This window comes from Canis lupus, chromosome 23 (assembly GCF_048164855.1).
Source record: "Canis lupus baileyi chromosome 23, mCanLup2.hap1, whole genome shotgun sequence".
Lineage (NCBI taxonomy): Eukaryota > Metazoa > Chordata > Mammalia > Carnivora > Canidae > Canis > Canis lupus.
The window spans coordinates 13,593,667-13,612,966 of NC_132860.1; the positions used below are offsets into that span (position 1 = coordinate 13,593,667).

The 19,300-nt window shown below is 35.9% G+C and overlaps 1 protein-coding gene across 2 annotated transcripts in view; it reads left to right on the forward strand.

Moving 5' to 3' along the window:
• The window catches only part of COPB1 (COPI coat complex subunit beta 1), a 37,630-nt gene that overhangs the window by 2,674 nt on the left and 15,656 nt on the right, over positions 1 to 19,300 (forward strand). For both annotated transcript variants that reach the window (XM_072793982.1, XM_072793983.1), the window contains exons 3-12: positions 3,181 to 3,410; positions 3,812 to 3,981; positions 6,291 to 6,405; positions 7,657 to 7,749; positions 9,834 to 9,971; positions 12,646 to 12,765; positions 14,769 to 14,876; positions 14,961 to 15,107; positions 16,644 to 16,789; positions 18,155 to 18,251. In XM_072793982.1, coding sequence (XP_072650083.1) covers positions 3,181 to 3,410; positions 3,812 to 3,981; positions 6,291 to 6,405; positions 7,657 to 7,749; positions 9,834 to 9,971; positions 12,646 to 12,765; positions 14,769 to 14,876; positions 14,961 to 15,107; positions 16,644 to 16,789; positions 18,155 to 18,251 — 1,364 coding nt within the window. The remainder of the gene's footprint in view (positions 1 to 3,180; positions 3,411 to 3,811; positions 3,982 to 6,290; positions 6,406 to 7,656; positions 7,750 to 9,833; positions 9,972 to 12,645; positions 12,766 to 14,768; positions 14,877 to 14,960; positions 15,108 to 16,643; positions 16,790 to 18,154; positions 18,252 to 19,300) is intronic.

A 19,300-nucleotide genomic window follows, 5' to 3' on the forward strand; every position in this document is an offset into this window, starting at 1 on the left:
GTAAGATAGTAGAATGCAATGTACATTAATGAATAAACTTTCATTATTATTTTTTTCTTATAATTTGAAAGTTTTTGGTGTGCCTGGCTGGCTCAGTGGATCTTGAGTTTAAGCCCCATGTTGGGTATAAAGCTTACTTAAAAAAAGTAAGCTTTAGATCCCAAAATACTTAAGGTAACCCCTGTGACAATAAAGAACAAAACCTGTCCATTGTAATAATACCTTTTCTTTAAATTGTGGCTGCCTTAGCTATCCTCCCCCACCAAGAAATAAATAAGTAGTCTCAATTTTTTTTTAAGATTTTATTTATTTATTTATGAGAGACACAGAGAGAGAGAGAGGCAGAGACACAGGCAGAGGGAGAAAAGCAGGCTCCACTCAGGGAGCCCGACGCGGGACCCGATCCCAGGTCTCCGGGTTCACACCCTGGGCTGAAGGTGATGCTAAACCACTGAGCCACCCGGGCTGCCCACAAATCTCAAATTTTATGTATATTTTTTTACTGTATCTCAAAAGAGTTGAGATGAGAAAAAAATTAGAAGTAGTGTCCAATTTAAGTAACATTTTTTAGTTTGGTGAAATACTGAGTTATTTTACTTAAACTTTTAGCTACTGGACATGAGTTCTGATAACTATACATTAACCAGAGTAGGAAGTACTTGATATATTATGGTGAACTGAATTAATATTTGAAATTTTCCATATTTTTGTAATGCTCATGGAGGAAAAGTTTTGAAAATTTTGAAGATGTAGGAAAAAAGCATTTTTCACCTTATTTTGAATTGTTGGAATAAATGGAAATTGAAGTTAAGAGGGCTTGGATTATAAATGATACAGATTTTTTACAAGTTTTCTATGAATTTTTAACATTTAGTTACAAGAGGAGCTATATCCTGCTAAACTCTTAGAATTTGCTAATTTTTTTTTTTTAAAGATTTTATTTATTTATTCATGATAGTCACACAGAGAGAGAGAGGCAGAGACACAGGCAGAGGGAGAAGCAGGCTCCATGCAGGGACCCCGACGTGGGATTTGATCCCGGGTCTCCAGGATCGCGCCCTGGGCCAAAGGCAGGCGCCAAACCGCTGCGCCACCCAGGGATCCCAGAATTTGCTAATTTGGAAAAAGTAGTCAAATGCTGGAATAAAAGAAGATATCAGCATTATAGTGATGCAGTTTTATGCTTTTTGGACTTTGTGTCCCTTACGCTATCAAACAGATTGGGAAAAAAAACCCACAATTTTTTTATATTCAGAAAGGAAGCTCAGGACAAAGATAAAATCTCTTTAGCCTCAGCAAATAACTGATTATGGTTGTTGTTTCTTGATTTGATATGGCAATACCAATTTTTTTTTCATATGTGGCAGAGATGCATGAGAAGGTGTTATGTTTTAAACAAATATGTTGACCCTTGTGGCATAAATTGGGCAAGAACCCTTCCTGTAGTCTCAGTTGAACACAAATTGAGAACCTGAGGATATTCTCTATTCTGCAACATGTAAAAATATCATGTCAAACTACTAATAGATAAATAGCCTTCGGGGGCTAGAAAGAAATTTTGATTTAGGTATTATAATTCTTCCAAAGCTTAAATCCTTTCTGTAACTCTACCAGCTGATTGTTCACAGTCTCTTATCTCTGGCAACAACAAGGAACTCTCATTTGATGGCCACTTAGCCCTAATGGTTGGAAATGTATTCCTAGTTCTATTCTTTTGCTCATGATAACCCTAAGAATTTTTTTTTAAGATTTTATTTATTTATTCATGAGAGACACACAGAGAAAGGCAGAGACACAGGCAGAGGGAGAAGCAGGCTCCCTGTGGAGAACCTGACATGTGACTTGATCCCAGACCCCAGGATCACACCCTTGCCCAAGGCAGACACTCAAACACTGAGCCACCCGGGTGTCCCTAACCCTAAGATTATTAAAAACTTTGTCATCCCTCTTTGTCCTCCCCTCTCCTAGATACTTGTTTATTTCTGTGATGTAAGCCATTGTAGTGGTGTGCTTGACTCTTAATGTTCCTGCCTTTAAATTTTGGATACAAAATGTTTTTTACCATAAATTCTTCAGTATGCAGTGATAGTGATGAGATTAGAGATTGTTTTGCATAAAATAGTTTATGGTGTAAATTGCTTTAAGCTTAGTAACAAAAAGCTAGTATCATGAGTGTGTCATCCTTAATTCTAAATAATGGTTACCCATCTAGTACATTTTATTTTCTTCCATTTTTTAGGCAATTTCTTAAAAAAGAATCTGAAGTTTTGTAGTCTGTAGAAACATCATGAGATTTTGGAATTAGTGTATTAGTCCCTAGCCTTTTTGAATTCGAAGATCTAATGTTAAAAAAAAAAATGTCCCTGATCCTTCTCTTGCCCTCATAATAGTGGTTATCACTTTGATTAATGAAATGCACAACTAAATAAAAGCTACATTGAATTCAGAAGCATTCACTCTAACAGCATCTATTTACACTTTGAAAAACAGTTACAGGGGCACCTGGGTGACTTAGTGGTTGAGCATCTGCCTTTGGCTCAGGTCATGATCCCTGGGGTCCTGGGACCGAATCCTGCATCAGGCTCCCTTCAGGGAGCTTGCTTCTCCCTCTGCCTATGTCTCCTCCTCTCTCTCTGTGTTTCACATGAATAAACAAAATCTTTAAAAAAAGGGCAGCCTGGGTGGCTCAGCGGTTTAGTGCCACCTTCAGCCCAGGGCGTGATCCTGGAGACCCGGGATTGAGTCCCATGTCAGGCTCCCTGCATGGAACCTGCTTCTCCCTCTGCCAATGTCTCTGCCTCTCTTCCTCTGTGTGTCTCTCTTGAATAAATAAATAAAATCTTAAAAAAAAAACTTTAAAAAAGTTATATATTTGTTTGAGACATGCATTATTTGGTATATCTATAGATGTGGTGGCTTCTGCATTGATTCCTTGGGTTAGGGACCAGAGATCTCACCCAGTTTCTTTATATTCTGTATTAAGTATCATGAGGTTCAGAGAGATAAATGCCTTCTGTAAAGTCATTCAGCTTGTTTGTGGCAGCTAGGTCGAAAACCCTTATGACTTTGTTTAGTGCCTTTATTATCATTACTACGGATACAGTGAGAAAATGTTTTATTCTGTTAATTGTAAAATTTTCTGAGGAATTTTCCTTTGAAAAAAAATTTTTTTTACATCAGAAAAAGGAGATGTGAAGTCAAAGACTGAAGCTTTGAAGAAAGTGATCATTATGATTCTGAATGGTGAAAAGCTTCCTGGACTTCTGATGACCATCATTCGTTTTGTGCTACCTCTTCAGGATCATACCATCAAAAAATTACTTCTGGTATTTTGGGAAATTGTTCCTAAAACAACTCCAGATGGGAGACTTTTACATGAAATGATCCTTGTATGTGATGCATACAGAAAGGTAAACTAAACCATGGTTATTTCTGAATATTGCCTTGATTTTAATTGTAAAATTGGTGGAATGGGAGTTCTCTTGATTTTTAAAATTAAATCTTGGGTAAGGTCTAAGTTATCAATAATTGGAACTGCAGTTGTAAAGAGTTATTGTAAAAAGTTTTATTGTTACTTTCTTTGGATATTTTCAATATATTTTTATGTTACTAATAAAAAAAACACATAGAATATGATACATTGATGTGATAGGTGAAAATTGATTTGACAGGAATATGAAGGAAATTGTCAGATAATCTAGATTTTTTCCTTGAACCTACTTATTTTATCCATAGGAAATTTTGCTCTTAAAAATTGTGTGTTGTTTCATAAAAGGCTGTAACTCAACATTTCATATTTAACTTTTATCAGGATCTTCAGCATCCTAATGAATTTATTCGAGGATCTACTCTTCGTTTTCTTTGCAAATTGAAAGAAGCAGAATTGCTAGAACCTTTAATGCCAGCTATCCGTGCTTGTTTGGAGCACCGACATAGCTACGTTAGAAGAAATGCTGTTTTGGCCATCTATACAATCTATAGGTAAATGAAGGTACTCTTGTGGCTTACTTTTGTGAGGATTGTTTAGTCTAGAGGTTCCATAGCATTTCCTTACAGATTGTACATACTTGTAGATAACTTTTTCTTTGGCCTTAACAATATTTTTTTCTTATTATCGTTATGTTGTCAACATTGAAAAGATCTGGCAATACTGGGTCCTAGTTTCTGCATAGCAACAATATGCTGAAATTGACAGTAGCTCCCTTAAATAAGTTGTACACTTTCCAGTTTACAGTGCCTATCATTGTAGTACTTTAGCCCACTTAATTCATTTGTTGACTTGCTTAGCCTCTTTAGGATTTGAGTTTTTGACCCTGCTTTTGAATTCTCTTTATGTGGAATGTGGGTCTTAACCTTTTTACCCTTAGAAGCCTTAAGTAGGGAGCTTTTTATTTTTTTATTTATTTTTTATTTTTTTTAAGATTTTATTTATTTATTCATGAGAGACACAGAGAGAGAGGCAGAGACACAGGCAGAGGGAGAAGCGAGCTCCATGCAGGGAGCCCAACGTGGGACCCAATCCCGGGTCTCCAGGACCACATCCTGGGCTGAAGGCAGCGTTAAACCACTGAGCCACCTGGGCTGCCCAGGAGGGAACTTTTTAATGAGAAAGGTTATAGTTCTCAACTGATTCCTGTTCTTGGAAAGCTGAAGTTTCTGGATTTTAAAAATGATTCAAAGAATCAGATAAGGCTATAATGCTTGGTTTTTATAATCACTAGTGTTAATCCATTTAAAGATTTTATTTATTTGTTCATGAGAGACAGAAAAAGAGAGAGGCAGAGACACAGGCAGAGGGAGAAGCAGGCTCCGTGCAGGGAACCTGATGCGGGACTCGATCCCGGGTCTCCAGGATCATACCCTGGGCCGAAGGCAGGCACTAAACCACTGAGCCACCCAGGGATCCCGGTGTTAATCCATTTAAATGTAGGATGTAATTTTTATAAATGTCTTCGTACTTTAAGAGTTGATTGTTACATAATTTCACAGTTCTCTTTACAGTTCTCTTATTGCTATATTATATTTTGTTAACTGTTAGGGCAGTGATATTCTGGTTAATAATGTAGAATTCCTTAAAAGTTACCATATAGACTACAAAAATTTCAGAACTTAAGCTAGACTGCATACACAGGAATTACAACATTTATTAAACAATGGGAAATTTGAACACTGTAGATGATATTAAGGAATGTTAAGTTTTTAAAGGTATGATAATGGCATTATGATTTGTTTTAAAAAGAAAGAATCTGGGATGCCTGCAGGGGCTCCGCGGTTGGGTGCCTCCCAGGTCATGATCCTGGGATCCGGGATCGAGTTCCGCATCGGCTCCTTGCGAGGAGTCTGCTTCTCCCTCTGCCTGTGTTTTTGCCTTTCTCTCTTAGTCTGTATCCCTCATGAATAAGTAAATAAATCTTTAAAAAAATAAAATAAAAAATAAAAAATAAAAAAGAATCCTTAATTATAATATGTCAGTATATTTACAGAAGAAGTAGTAAGTGGTCTGGGATTTGTTTCAAAATAATATTGAAGGAGAAGAAGTGTGCAGGGGTATAGGTGAAACAAAAATGGCCATGAATTAACAATTGTTGAAGCTAGATGATGGTTTTTAAACTGGTTTTCATTATTTTGTATACAACAGGTACTTTAAAATTTCCTGAATAGGAAGTAAATTAACAAGTAAGTGAATAAGTAAATATAATGCATAATTAATAAAATTCAAGGGACTCCTTTTTTCCTGATAATTCTTTTTTTTTTTTTTTAAGATTTTATTTATTCATGAGAGACAGAGAAAGAGAGAGAGAGAAAGGCAGAGACACAGGCAGAGGGAGAAGCAGGCTCCACGCAGGGAGCCCGATGAGGGACTTGATCCAGGGTCCCCAGGATCACACCCCGGGCCCAAGGCAGGCGCCCAACTGCTGAGCCACCCAGGGATCCCCCTTTTTCCTGATAATTCTTAATGAACAATCTTTCAGTACCTTGAGATTGTCATTATGTGCATTTTATTCCTAAAGTATATGAAAGACAATTATTAGAGATATTCAGTTGAAAGCATGTGGAAAAAGTCAGCTTTTTCTTTATTAAACTAGATAATATATAATTGATAATTTAATAGATAAAGATGTAAGTTTGTAATTTCTATCCACAGTTCTAATTGACTTAAGGTTACAAAATGCAAAACAATTAACAATGTTATAAAGCTTGATAAAGATAAATTTTAGTAGTGTTCAAGGAGTTACTAAAATAACAAAGCAAGTTTTATTAAATACGAATATTACCTGTTTTATTTCAAGGAATTTTGAGCATCTTATACCTGATGCTCCTGAACTCATACATGATTTTCTGGTGAATGAGAAGGATGCAAGTTGCAAAAGGAATGCATTTATGATGCTAATTCATGCAGATCAGGTAAAGTAGTTTTTTATATGACTGTATTCAAATGAGAATTAAAAGTACATAGGCCAAAAAAAAAAAAAAAAAAAAATTCATAGGCCTAATCAAGTTTTATTTAGTCCATGATTTAGCTTATACTACAAGTGTTTGTATATTTTTTTTTAGATTTTTGAACTTAATTTGTATAAAATAGTTTTTTCTTAACCCTTCTTCAGACAATTGCTTATGTATATACTTTATTTTTAGTAAACATCTGAGAAATAGTTAATAATGGCCACTTGACAGTTTTTCCAGATTGAAGTTATTATGGCTATATTTTGTGGCACTCTATTTTGGGGTTTGAGCCTGATTATCCTTCTGTTGGTATAGGTCTAAAATTGTTTAGTAGAAAAAATAGTAGCATTGTATAGGGTTCACCCTGAGCTGTGTCTGTGAAAGAAGCATAGTCTTCAGTGTAGGTGTGTATCCTTACTAGACTCTTCAGATTTCATAAGTCAGTGTCAACTCTACATCCAGCTCTTGTTGGTGCTTAAAATGTACGGATCAGCTGGTGGGTTAGCAGTGAATCTGCATACTTTGATGGCATATTATCCTGAAATTTTTGCTATCCAATATTCTCAAAATGTGGGAAATAATATGCATGAAGACTGAAAGATATAGAATCTATCCATTTTTCTGAAATTTAGATGCTGTCATTTTGTGTGTGTGAACAAGACGATAAGAAAGCTGCTTATTTGGGCCAGAATGTTTTGTTCTCTTTTGTTCAATTGGTATTATTGACCTATATATTTAATACTATGCTGTTTACCCACATGGGGGGCATAATCAGAAAAAGATCAATAAAATTTTCTGATACTTTTTCTGTAGAGATATTGTTGAGATCATAGTTTTTTTATATCCCAGTATTCAGTATATGAGAATCGTTGAGATTTTTCTTTTAGGTCTTAGAAGTAAGAATAACCATGTTCCTAAATAGCTGGTTTGTTTTGGTTGTGTGGGTTCTCTGAATCATGTAACACAGTATTTTCCTCTTCAGTTTAGCTGCTAGAAAATTCATACCCCAGATTTGTGGCCCATTTCTAGAATATGTATTGGACTTTCTTACATGTATATGTTAACCTTCTTTTTTTCCTTCATTTGATTTTTCTTTGCCCTCATTTCCACATTCATTTTATATTCAATTGTGTATGTTTTTTTAAGGTTGCACTGATTAAGTTCTTTTGTTGAATGAGGTGGAATTTGATAAATATATTTTTATTTTGTTAGGATCGAGCTTTGGATTACCTAAGTACTTGCATTGATCAGGTTCACACATTTGGAGACATTCTTCAGTTGGTTATTGTTGAACTAATTTATAAGGTAAGACTAATCTATAATGGATAAAATATACTCTAAGAGTTGTCTCTTTCAGGAATGCTGCTTAATTGTTGGGATAATATGTTTTAATAATAGAAATCTATGTATATATTTTTTAAGACTTATTTATTTATTTATTTATTTATTTATTTATTTATTTATGAGAGAGAACACAAGCAGGGAGGGGCAGAGGGAGAGGAAGAAGCAGATTCCCTGCTGAGGAAGGAGCCTGACATGGGGCTTAGTCCCTGGACTCCGGGATCATGACCTGAGCTAAAGACCGATGCTTAACCAGCTGAGCCACCCAGGCGCCCCAGTAGAAGAAAAATTTTGTAGCATAGTCTATGAAAGTCTTTTTTAAAAAAAATTTTCATTTGATTTATTGTGTTTTCCAAACACTTCCTATTTCTCTAAACCTCTATAAAGAAGTCTATTAAAAACTGATGCCTTGACCTAATACAGCAGTAGAGAAATCATCCTGCACTATTTAGTAACTGAATTGATTATGAATCAGGCTTTGGAATAAAATTTAAGATTTGAGTATGTACCAGACTACTTTGGAAATCTAAAAACAAATCAGAAAACTTCTAAATACTTTCTTTGTTCCCTGTTTGTAAAAGAGAATAGACTTAAATATGTCAAAATGACATTGTTGGCCATTGACCAATAGGAAGTCTAAAACTAGATAAGAGATTTGGATTTTAAAATGGAGTGCTTTATTGGCAACATTTAAATTTGCTACATCCTTTGAAAGGATTGATTGCATCTTAATTTTCTGATAAAAGATAAAATAACATCTAGTTTTGCTATTGATAACCATGGGAGACCAACAAAAATATACATCAGGACTGACTTTACTAAATAGAAGAATATTGACAAAAAAAAAAAGACGAAGAATATTGACAAAGTACCACAGCAGACACTGCCGATTACAGCTATCTCTGATTTTGAGAGAAAAGGGCCCTTTTCAACATAGAGTACCAGTCATTTGGATTTGGCATTCAAGATGAAACTAGAACTGTAAATATATAGTTCCTTTTAATTCATTGTATGGTTTAGAGATGCTGCTGAGGCTCTCAAAAATAGGGATTCTCTGCTATTCAGAGATTTCTTTGTCTAGCAGGGTCCAGTTATTCGCAAGAGTAAATAGCTTTTGAGTCATGCCTGAATAAGAGAGATTTGACTATATATATTAGAGGAAAATCTGACATAAAAACCAATTTCAGGAAAAAAATAAGGAATGTTTGCTTCATAGGTAAAGATACTAAAATATTTTTTGGATAGCATAGAATATTTTAGTTGTTTCCAAAGTACTGAATATGGTTCCAGATAAATAAGTAGTAGTACTTGAAAAAGGGGTTATCTTTTTTGCTTTTAGAATGGGTATTTTCCTTTTTTGGCGGGGGGAGGCAATATTTTCCTTTTATTAGCCATTGAGATTGATAGCCATCATGTTTCCTTTTTTGACATGATATCCAGAATAAAAATTTAGGACCATTTTTTTTTTTTTAAGATTTTATGTATTTATTCATGAGAGACACAGAAAGGCAAAGACCCAGGCAGTGGGAGGAGAAGCAGGCCATTCAAGGAGCCCGTTGTGGGACTCGATCCTGGAAATCCAGGATCACGCCCTGAGCCAAAGGCAGACACTCAACCATTGAGCCACCCAGGCGTCCCTAGGACCAAATTTAATATCCTATGACAATATCCATATTAATGCACTTGGTTAATGAGTTGTCCTTGACTTTGTTACTTTACATTTTCTTATTCTATTTCATTTGTATATAGTCTGCATTCTTTTATTATAAGCCATTAGAAAATCTTTTGTGAAAGAATATTAATTATGATTGAATGAATAAATGAGTGAGTAGCTGTAACAGCTGTCTGAAGTAAAACCTGTTTCTTCCTGAAATTACCAGTCACAGTGTCTCATGTCATGTTGGCTGACATCTTCAGATGCCTTATAACATTATTCTTCACTTTCAAATTAAGAAAACTAGCATCCCAAAAGCTGACATCTATAAAAAAATCTGTTTGAAAGCAAGTGTCCCTGAAATCCATTGAAACCTAGATGTTTTCTTCTCCAGGTCTGTCATGCTAATCCATCAGAAAGGGCTCGTTTTATTCGCTGCATCTATAACTTATTACAGTCGTCTAGCCCTGCTGTAAAATATGAAGCTGCCGGAACATTAGTGACACTCTCTAGTGCGCCTACTGCAATCAAGGTACTGCTTATTTTATTTAGTTCATTCAGTTAGATGATAGATATGCTATCTTAGCACTTGTGACTTATTTTTTTATTTTATATTTTGTTCTCTTTTTTTAAAAAATTCATTTATTTGCTTGAGACAGATAGAATGTGGGGGATGGGAGAGCAGAAGGAGAGAGAGTGAGAATCTCAAACAGGCTCTTCCAGAAGGGTGGAGCCCAATGTAGGGCTCAGTCCCAGGGCCCCGAGATCATAACCTGAGCCAAAACCAAGAGTCAGACACTTAACTGTCTGAGCTACCTGGGTGCCCCAGCACTTATGATTTAGTGACATTGCAGTTTACTACGTGATTACATGGCATTACGTGGCACAGAAATAACAATTTATAAATTTTGTGATATTATTGGATTCTTTACATAGTCCAATCTTTTTTCTTCCTTCCTGCTTTCATACATATACATGGGAAGAGAGACCGAGAGACAATACTAACATTTCTAGTTTCTAGAGAATGATACTGATATATTTTTTTAAGATTTTATTTATTTATTCATGAGAGACACAGAGAGAAAGAGAGGCAGAGACATAGGCAGAGGGAGAAGCAGGCTCCACGCGAGGAGCCCGACGCAGGACTCGATTCCGTGTCTCCAGGATCACGCCCCAGGCCAAAGGCAGGCGCCAAACCGCTGAGCCACCAAGGGATTCCCCCTGATACTGATATTTTAAGATCTCTCCCCATACTTTAATTATATTAGAACCCAGATCTGGGAAAATGAACTTTGGATCCTACATGATGGATCCTAAAAAAGATTATAGTGCATATTTTCAATACTGGGATACTGCTTTCTTTTCTATAATTTACTGTATCAACTGCATGAGGAACCCCTAATATATTCAGAGAATGAATAGTTTTATAAAGCCAGCTTGTAGGAGACTTGATTGCTTTACCTGCCAATACTTAGAAAAAGTTGTTTTACCTTTTTTATATTGAAATAATTTTAGGCTTACAGAACAGCAAAACAGTAAAAGTTGTAAAAATAGGACAAAGTTCTCATCACCCTTCCCCAGCTTCCTGTCATGTTTGTGTCTTACATAGCAATTGTGTAATTGTCAAAATTAAGAAATTACCATTGGAACAATATGAGTATTGTTAACTAAACTATCGACTTTATTTGAATTCCACCAATTTCGTCACTAATCTCCTTTTTTTGTACCAGAGTTCCATCCAGGATCCCATGTTACATTTAGTTGTCATGTGTTACTGTCCTCTAATCTGTGACACTTCCCCAGGCCTTTCCTTGTTTCTAATGACCTTATACTTTTGAGGAATTCTAGGTCAGTTTGCTTGTAAAATGTCCCACAATTTGAATTTGTCTGATGTTTTCTCACAATTAAATTGAGGTTATACATTTTGGGGAAGAATACTGTGGAAGTGCTGAACCTTTCTCAATGTGTTATATCAAGGAGTACATGATGTTGGGATACTTTAGGATGTTAACCTTGATCAGTTGGTTAAGGTGGTACTTGCTGGGTTTCTCCACTGTTGAGTTATTATTTATTTATTGTTGAGTTACTACTTTTGTAATTAGTAAATAACATGGGAAGATACTTTTTTTTTTTTTAAGATTTTATTTATTTATCCATGAGAGACACAGGCAGAGACAAACAGGCTCCCTGCAGGGAGCCTGATGTGGGACTCCATCCCGGGACCCCCGGACCCCTTCACACCCTGGGCCAAAGGCAGGCGCTAAACCTCTGAGCCACCCAGGGATCCCAGGAAGATACTTTGAAACTGCAAATATCCTATTTTTCCTCAAACTTATACCAACTAAATTTAACATTTCTGTACAGCAATTATTAATGTGATATTCTAATGGTGACTTTCTGTTTCCCTCATTCTACATTTATTAACTGGAGTACTGCAAGGAAGAGTTGTCCCTTTTCTACCCACTCTCCCTCCTTTTCTTTCTTCATATTAGTATGGCTACTTTCTTCTATGTGTTATAATCATTATCATTACTTCTTTTATCGATCATATTATTCCAGTTTTGGTCATTGGGAGCTCTTTCATGTTTGCTGCTTTGTATTCTGCTTTTAATGAGTCAGGGTCATCTTTATAGTCTTGATTTTTCTCTGCTGTAATTCAGGTGTGTTAGACTATGCACCTAAACTAAAAGATCCTCAATAGCTATATTTTTGGGGATACTCTGCTTTTTTCTGCCTTGTTTCTTAGTTTCAGTCCTTATTTTTTGACTGTTAGTATTTCTGCCTATAGCAGCCCCTTTTCTTCCTTCTAATATGTGATGCTTCTTAACTTTTTTAATCTTGAAAATAATGAGATTTGTTAGAATTTAGGGAATAGAGGGACACATTCCTTTGGGAAACTTTTAGAGCAGGAGTAGTGAATGTATTTTGGCTTCTTTGGGGGCTTTTTTTTTTGTTTTTAAACATTTTTATTTATTTATGATAGTCACAGAGAGAGAGAGGCAGAGACATAGGCAGAGGGAGAAGCAGGCTCCATGCACCGAGAGCCCGACGTGGGATTCGATCCCGGGTCTCCAGGATCGCGCCCTGGGGCAAAGGCAGGCGCCAAACCGCTGCGCCACCCAGGGATCCCTTTTTTTTTTCTTATTTGCAGATTCTGTGTTTAAGATGGATGATGTTCTTAAAGTGTGTTTCTTTTTTTTATATAGGCTGCTGCTCAGTGTTACATTGATTTAATTATTAAGGAGAGTGACAACAACGTCAAGCTCATAGTTCTGGATCGATTGATAGAATTAAAAGAGCATCCTGCTCATGAACGAGTACTACAGGTAAATACTAGCTGAAAGAAAGAAATCCTGAGTAAAATCCTTTTCAAATTGAGGTAATGCTCAAGCCTTGCTATCTTGGTTAACCTAAATTCTTGCGGATTGGGCAGTTTAAATTTTGGTCAACTAAGGTGTACCATTAAATGATATTAATGGTGTAATACTATTTGGGGGTATTGTCTTTGCCATAAAAAAAATTTCTGACGTGAATTAATATTTTATCTTACATCTTTTCTATTTGTACTACATTTGATATTCTCAGCAATAGAGATATATTAATTTGAATTTGAATATAATTTATAGTTTTTGAAAAATAATTTTTCAAATTATTGAAAGGATAAAAGGATAGAGGATAAAAGATATTGAATTCTATAGAATTATCAGCATTCCTATGTAATCCATGAAAATAATGATTGTTATAAAGCCCCATGACAGCTAAATTCAATGCTGTTCTGGACTAGAGCAACACCAAAAAATATGCTCTACAGGACATTATTAGGACACTTGGAGAAATGTGATTTATAGACTGTATATTAGTTAATATTGTTACCACTCTTCTCTGAATTTGATAATTTTATTATGGTTATATAAGAGTCTATCCTTATTCTTGGGAGGTGTACACTAAAATATTCAGGTGTAGAGGGCGTTTGATAAAGTATATGGTGTATGCAGCAAAATATTAACTAGTGAGCATAAGTGAAAGTTATACAGGAATTGATTTTTCAAACTGTTTTATCAGCTAAATTTTTTAATTTTTTAATTTATATATATCTTTTTAAAGATTTATTTATTCATGAGAGACAGGCAGAGACACAGGCAGAGGGAGAAGTAGGTTCCCTGCAGGGAGTCCGATGTGGGAGTCGATCCCAGACCCCAGGATCGCGCTCTAAGTGAAAAGCAGATGCTCAAATGCTGAGCCACCCAGGCATCCCGCTAAATTTTTTTTATTATTAATTAAAAACAAAAATTTTTTAAACATTTTATTTATTTATTCATGAGAGACACAGAGAGATAGAGGCAGAGACACAGGCAGAGGGAGAAGCAGGCTCCATGCAGGGAGCCTGATATGGGACTTGATCCGGGGTCTCCAGGATCAGGCTCTGGGCTGAAGGCAGTGCTAAACCGCTGAGCCACCCAGACGGCCCTAAATTTTTTTCAAATAAAGTTTTAAAGAAGTAAGATCATTTGTAAATGAGTTTTGCTATATTTTAAAATCTTTATCTGCCAGAGTGGTTCTTTTTTAAAGTATGTGCCATTAAAACATTACATTTCCTTGCAGAGTAAAAATAATGTTAGTGCACTTAATGAAATTAATAGTTTCTTTTCTTTTCTTTTCTCTTTTCTTTTCTTTTCTTTTCTTTTTAAGATTTTATTTATTCATGAGAGACAGAGAGAGAGAGACAGAGAGAGAGAGGTAGAGACACAGGCAGAGGGAGAAGCAGGCTCCATGCAGGGAGCCTGATGTGGGACTTGATCCTGAGACTTCAGGATTATGCCCTGAGCCAAAGGCAGGCACTAAACCACTGAGCCACCTAGGGATCCCCAAATTAATAGTTTCTTAATGTTATCCAATACCAACACCAAAGTTAGATTTTCCCAGATGTCCCTGACATATCCTCTTTGTTTGGCTTGTCCATTTCATGACATGGTCTTATTGACAAGACCAGACCAATTGTCCTATAAGATGCCCTTCCTTACAGATTACTTTCTGGTAGTGTTGTTTAGTTTCTTTCACTGATTTCTGAATTTTCTATAAACTATAAGTTTGATCTAAAGCTTGATAGAGTCACAGTAACAGTTGTAATTTGAATGCATCATATGTGATATTACATACTTCATATTGCATTACACCAAGATACCCAAAATACCTGGTTCTTCCAGCACTGGTGATTTTATTACTGATGAAAGAATTAAGGTGATGATGATGGTCAGAACTCTCCATCCTGTGGTTAAGACATTTTCCTCTTAATATTGTTGTTAATTCTGGATTTTTTATTCTTTATTAGGATCTTGTTATGGACATCTTGAGAGTATTGAGCACACCAGACTTAGAAGTACGCAAGAAAACTTTGCAGTTAGCACTGGATCTCGTCTCTTCTAGGAATGTTGAAGAGGTAAAACAAAACTCTGACAGCACTGTGGTAAGCTGCCAGGCCAAACATGGTATAATTCCAATTTATTTTTACTTTGTTCTCTAGCTGGTTATTGTTCTGAAGAAGGAAGTGATTAAAACAAATAATGTGTCTGAGCATGAAGATACCGACAAATATAGACAGCTCCTTGTGAGAACATTGCATTCCTGTTCTGTCCGATTTCCAGATATGGCTGCAAATGTTATTCCTGTGGTATGTAATTCTGATGACTTTAATTTTGAAATTCTCTAAAAGAATAGAAAGTTTTAGTTATTTAGCAGTTAAACTGTCCAGTAGAATCACTGAATCTTGTGGTCGAAAGGGATCTTTATTTCACTCTTAAGCTCAGAAAGATAAAGGACTCTGACTTCTTTCTACATCTTCAAAGAAGCAAACACACAAACACATAATAACAAAAATACCTGCACATATTATTATAACTGATGTTTGTTACAATTATCTATGGTAGAATTATGCTATGTTGCAACTGTATTTCTTTCGATAGTTTTACCTCTTTATTTTTATTATTATTTTTTTTTTTTAGTTTTACCTCTTTAAAGTTGAAGGATTTAGTTACAGGAAAAATATTTGTACCTAGAATCATTGACTTCTGTCACTGTCAAATAAATGAAGTATGTTATTATTATTAGAAATTTTGTCTTTGAACTTAATATTTTCTCTGAAATGATTTTTAGTTATAACTTAGGAGTATCCAGTTAACTTATTTTGAGTCATGTATTTCTTTTTTTTTTTTTTAAAGATTTTATTTATTTATTCATGAGAGGGAGGGAGAGGGAGAGGCAGAGACACAGGCAGGGGGAGAAGCAGGCTCCATGCAGGGAGTCCCGGGTCTCCAGGATCAGGCCCTGGGCCGAAGGTGGTGCTAAACCGCTGAGCCACCCGGGCTGCCCCTTGAGTTGTGTATTTCCAGCTTTGGGTTTTTTTGTTTTGTTTTTTTTTTTTAAAGATTTTATTTATTCATGAGAGACACATAGAAGCAGACACAGCAGAGGGAGAAGCAGGCTCCCTGTGGGGACCCCGATGGGGGACTTGATCTCAGCCAAAGACAGACACTCAACCACTGAGCCACCCAGGTGCCCTTCCAGCTTTTGTTTTATTAGTGACTTTTTTTGTAGTAAAGTTGGCTATCCAAAACCCAGAAAAGACATTGTGACTTAGTTTTTATAACAGAGCTTGTGTCTTATATTTTGTTATATGTTTTAAAATTATTACATTCTGGGGGCAGCCCCAGTGGCCCAGTGGTTTAGCACCGCCTTTGGCTCAGGGCGTGATCCTGGAGGCCCGAGATTGAGACCCATGTCGGGCTCCCTGCATGGAGCCTGTTTCTCCCTCTCCCTGTGTCTCTGTCTCTGTCTCTCTCTCTCTCTCTTTGTGTGTGTCTCTCATGAATAAATAAATAAAATCTTAAAAAATTACATTCTTTGTGAATTTGTTTACTTCTTAAAACTTAGATAATTTTCTTTCTGAAAATAATAGTTATGGATGCTTGGGTGGCTCAATCAGTTAAGCGTTCAACTCTTGATTTTGTCTCAGGTTCGTGACCTCAGGGTTGTGAGATTGAGTGGACTCAGGGCTCAGTGTGGAGTCTGCTTGAGATTCTCTTTCTCCCTCTTCATCACCCCCTTCCCACACTCACATGCCTGTGCACTCTTGCTCTCTCTCAAATAAATAAATCTTTTTAAAAAACTTATATAATTTACCCTATTTTCCTCTTTCCCCCCCTTTCAGTTAATGGAATTTCTCAGTGACAATAATGAAGCAGCAGCTGCTGATGTCCTGGAGTTTGTTCGTGAAGCCATTCAGCGCTTTGATAACCTGAGAATGCTTATTGTTGAGAAGATGCTTGAAGTCTTTCATGCTATTAAATCTGTCAAGTAGGTCTAAAATCTGTTTAAATGTAGGGTCAAGCATTGTACTAGAGTCTATTTTTAAAGGATCAGTTGATAGAAAATGTAAAGGAGAAGAAATGAATCAAGACACTAAAGCCAAAATAAGGATTACAATAAACATCACCTCACTCTCACCCTCGGTAAATCCATAATCTATGGGTGAAAATTTGTTTTTTTATATGTGATTTAGCTAAGTTTCTTTATCCTTATTTTTTCTAAAACAGGGTGAATCCTAAAATGACTGATGAACATATGTTTAAAGTATATCACTTTCTGGATATCATTATTTTTATCCCCCGTTAGCATTTACTAAAATGAGGGATTGAAAATGCAGCCTAAATCTGACATTGTGCATTCCCTTAAATAGCCTTTGCTAATGAGAAAGGACTATTGCATCCAAATTTTGCTTCATTTAAAGCATCTGATGGATACAGTTTAATAGACTTGCATTATATCTGCCTGGATAGAAAAGAAAGGACCACTGTAAATTGTTTTTATGATATGAAGTATTGATATTTATAGAAGTGAAAAAGATTTGCTTCCTTCGTGAGAAAAAAAATCATACCAAAGTTTTGTCTTTAATGGCCATCATTTTAGAGCTTTAGTTTCTAAAATATTTTCTAAATCAATTTAATAAAAATCTTAAGGCAAAGATAACTGAAGACTATTCAGTTTAACATTTTTAACTAGAGAGTTGTTGCTTTCTTAATGTTTTTTGGAGTTTTTAAATTACTGATCCTTTGCATTCCTTCCTTGTCCATTTTTCTGTTCAGCATCTTGTCTTTTCTTTCCAGTGACTACAAATAAAAGTGAATTACTTTTTTACACCAAAGTAACACATTTTTTATAGTAATAAATGATAAAATATACCTTAACTCTGTCCTAAATGGAGGGTAACACCTTTCTGGGAGATGGTTTGGTATTTTTTTTTAATTTTATTTATTTATTCCTGAGAGACACAGAGAGAGAGAGAGAGAGGCTCAGAGACAGGCAGAGGGAGAAGCAGGCTCCATGCAGGGAGCCCGACATGGGACTCGATCCCGGGTCTCCAGGATCATGCCCTGGGCTGATGGCGGTGCTAAACCACTGAGCCACTCGGAGTGCCTGTATTTTATTTTTACTGATGAGTTTACCAATTTTAAAGTGTTCCTGATAATAATAATGGGTGAGAATACTTATTTTCCTTTGAATCCTTGTGATTTCTGGAGAGTTATATTCTTTCTTAAAATTTCATCCATAGTCCCTGGTTACTGCAGAATCTTATTTTCTTGTTTGAACTTAAATTCACAGAGAAAGATCTCTGCCTGCAGATTTGTTGGCAGTGTTTCAGAACTTGTATTCTTCCCTTAGGATTTACCGAGGAGCATTATGGATCCTGGGAGAGTACTGTAGTACCAAGGAAGACATTCAGAGTGTGATGACTGAGGTCCGCAGGTCCCTTGGGGAGGTATGTTTTACTTTAATAAATGTTACTGTATGTGGTGGTTTTTACTTCAGTAAATCAGACTTTTAGGTGGTGGTTTGCTTTCATGTTTTCATTTAGTAGTGTTGGAGTTAAAAACACTGAAAAATGTGTTTTAATTACCCAGATAATTAAAGCTTAGAAGCTGTGGGAAGTTAGGGGCATCCCTTTCCCCTGCATTCAGCCATAACACCCATTCTTTCAGGTAAGATTTTATTGGAACAAAAGGTTATATATCTAAAAAAGTGAAAAAGACTTGTAAAACTCTGTGTTAGCCTATATATTCTGAAAGGAGAATGTTACAGGAACCGTGTTGACATTAGACTATTTTTGTACTAAAACTGGCAGTGTGTCCTCATCCAGACAACCGTATGGTTGAATAGGAAGAACAGTGCTTGTCAGGAGACCTGGGCTGCGGGCTTCCTTCTGCCAGTAATTAACTCTGGGACCTTGGATATAAATTTCTTAACCTGATGAGACTTCACGTTTTTCACTTAGGAAATAAATAAAGGAATTGATTGAAGAATGAATAAAGGAATGATTGAAGACTCTTAGAGCTCTTACGTTAGATGATTGGAATTGAGGAATAAATACAAAGTAGCCATGTGGTTGATGAGGTTATTCTGTACACATAAGTCAGATTTTAGAAAACATTCAGTACACATTTCGAGTAGGTTTCTGTTTTGGTTAGTATTTCAGAGGAAGGGCTAGAGAAGGGAGGAGTAAGGCTTAGTGAGGATCTACTTTGTCTTGGTCACTGTCCCAAGCATTTTCCTTTTTTAAAAATTTTTCCTATTAAGTAACTTGTATGGATAGATTTAAGATTCCCATTTAAGAGATAAAGAAACTGAGTAGCTTAATTGACTTGCCCAGAACTATTCAATAAGTAACTGGCATCCAGCTTGCCCCTATTCTTTTCACTACATCGTCCTGGGAAGGAAAGAAAATTGAATGCAGAGTTGCAAAAATCCCATTGGGGGATTGCTTTTTCCATAGAAATGATGGAATATTTAAATATGATTCTGCTTGCTGTT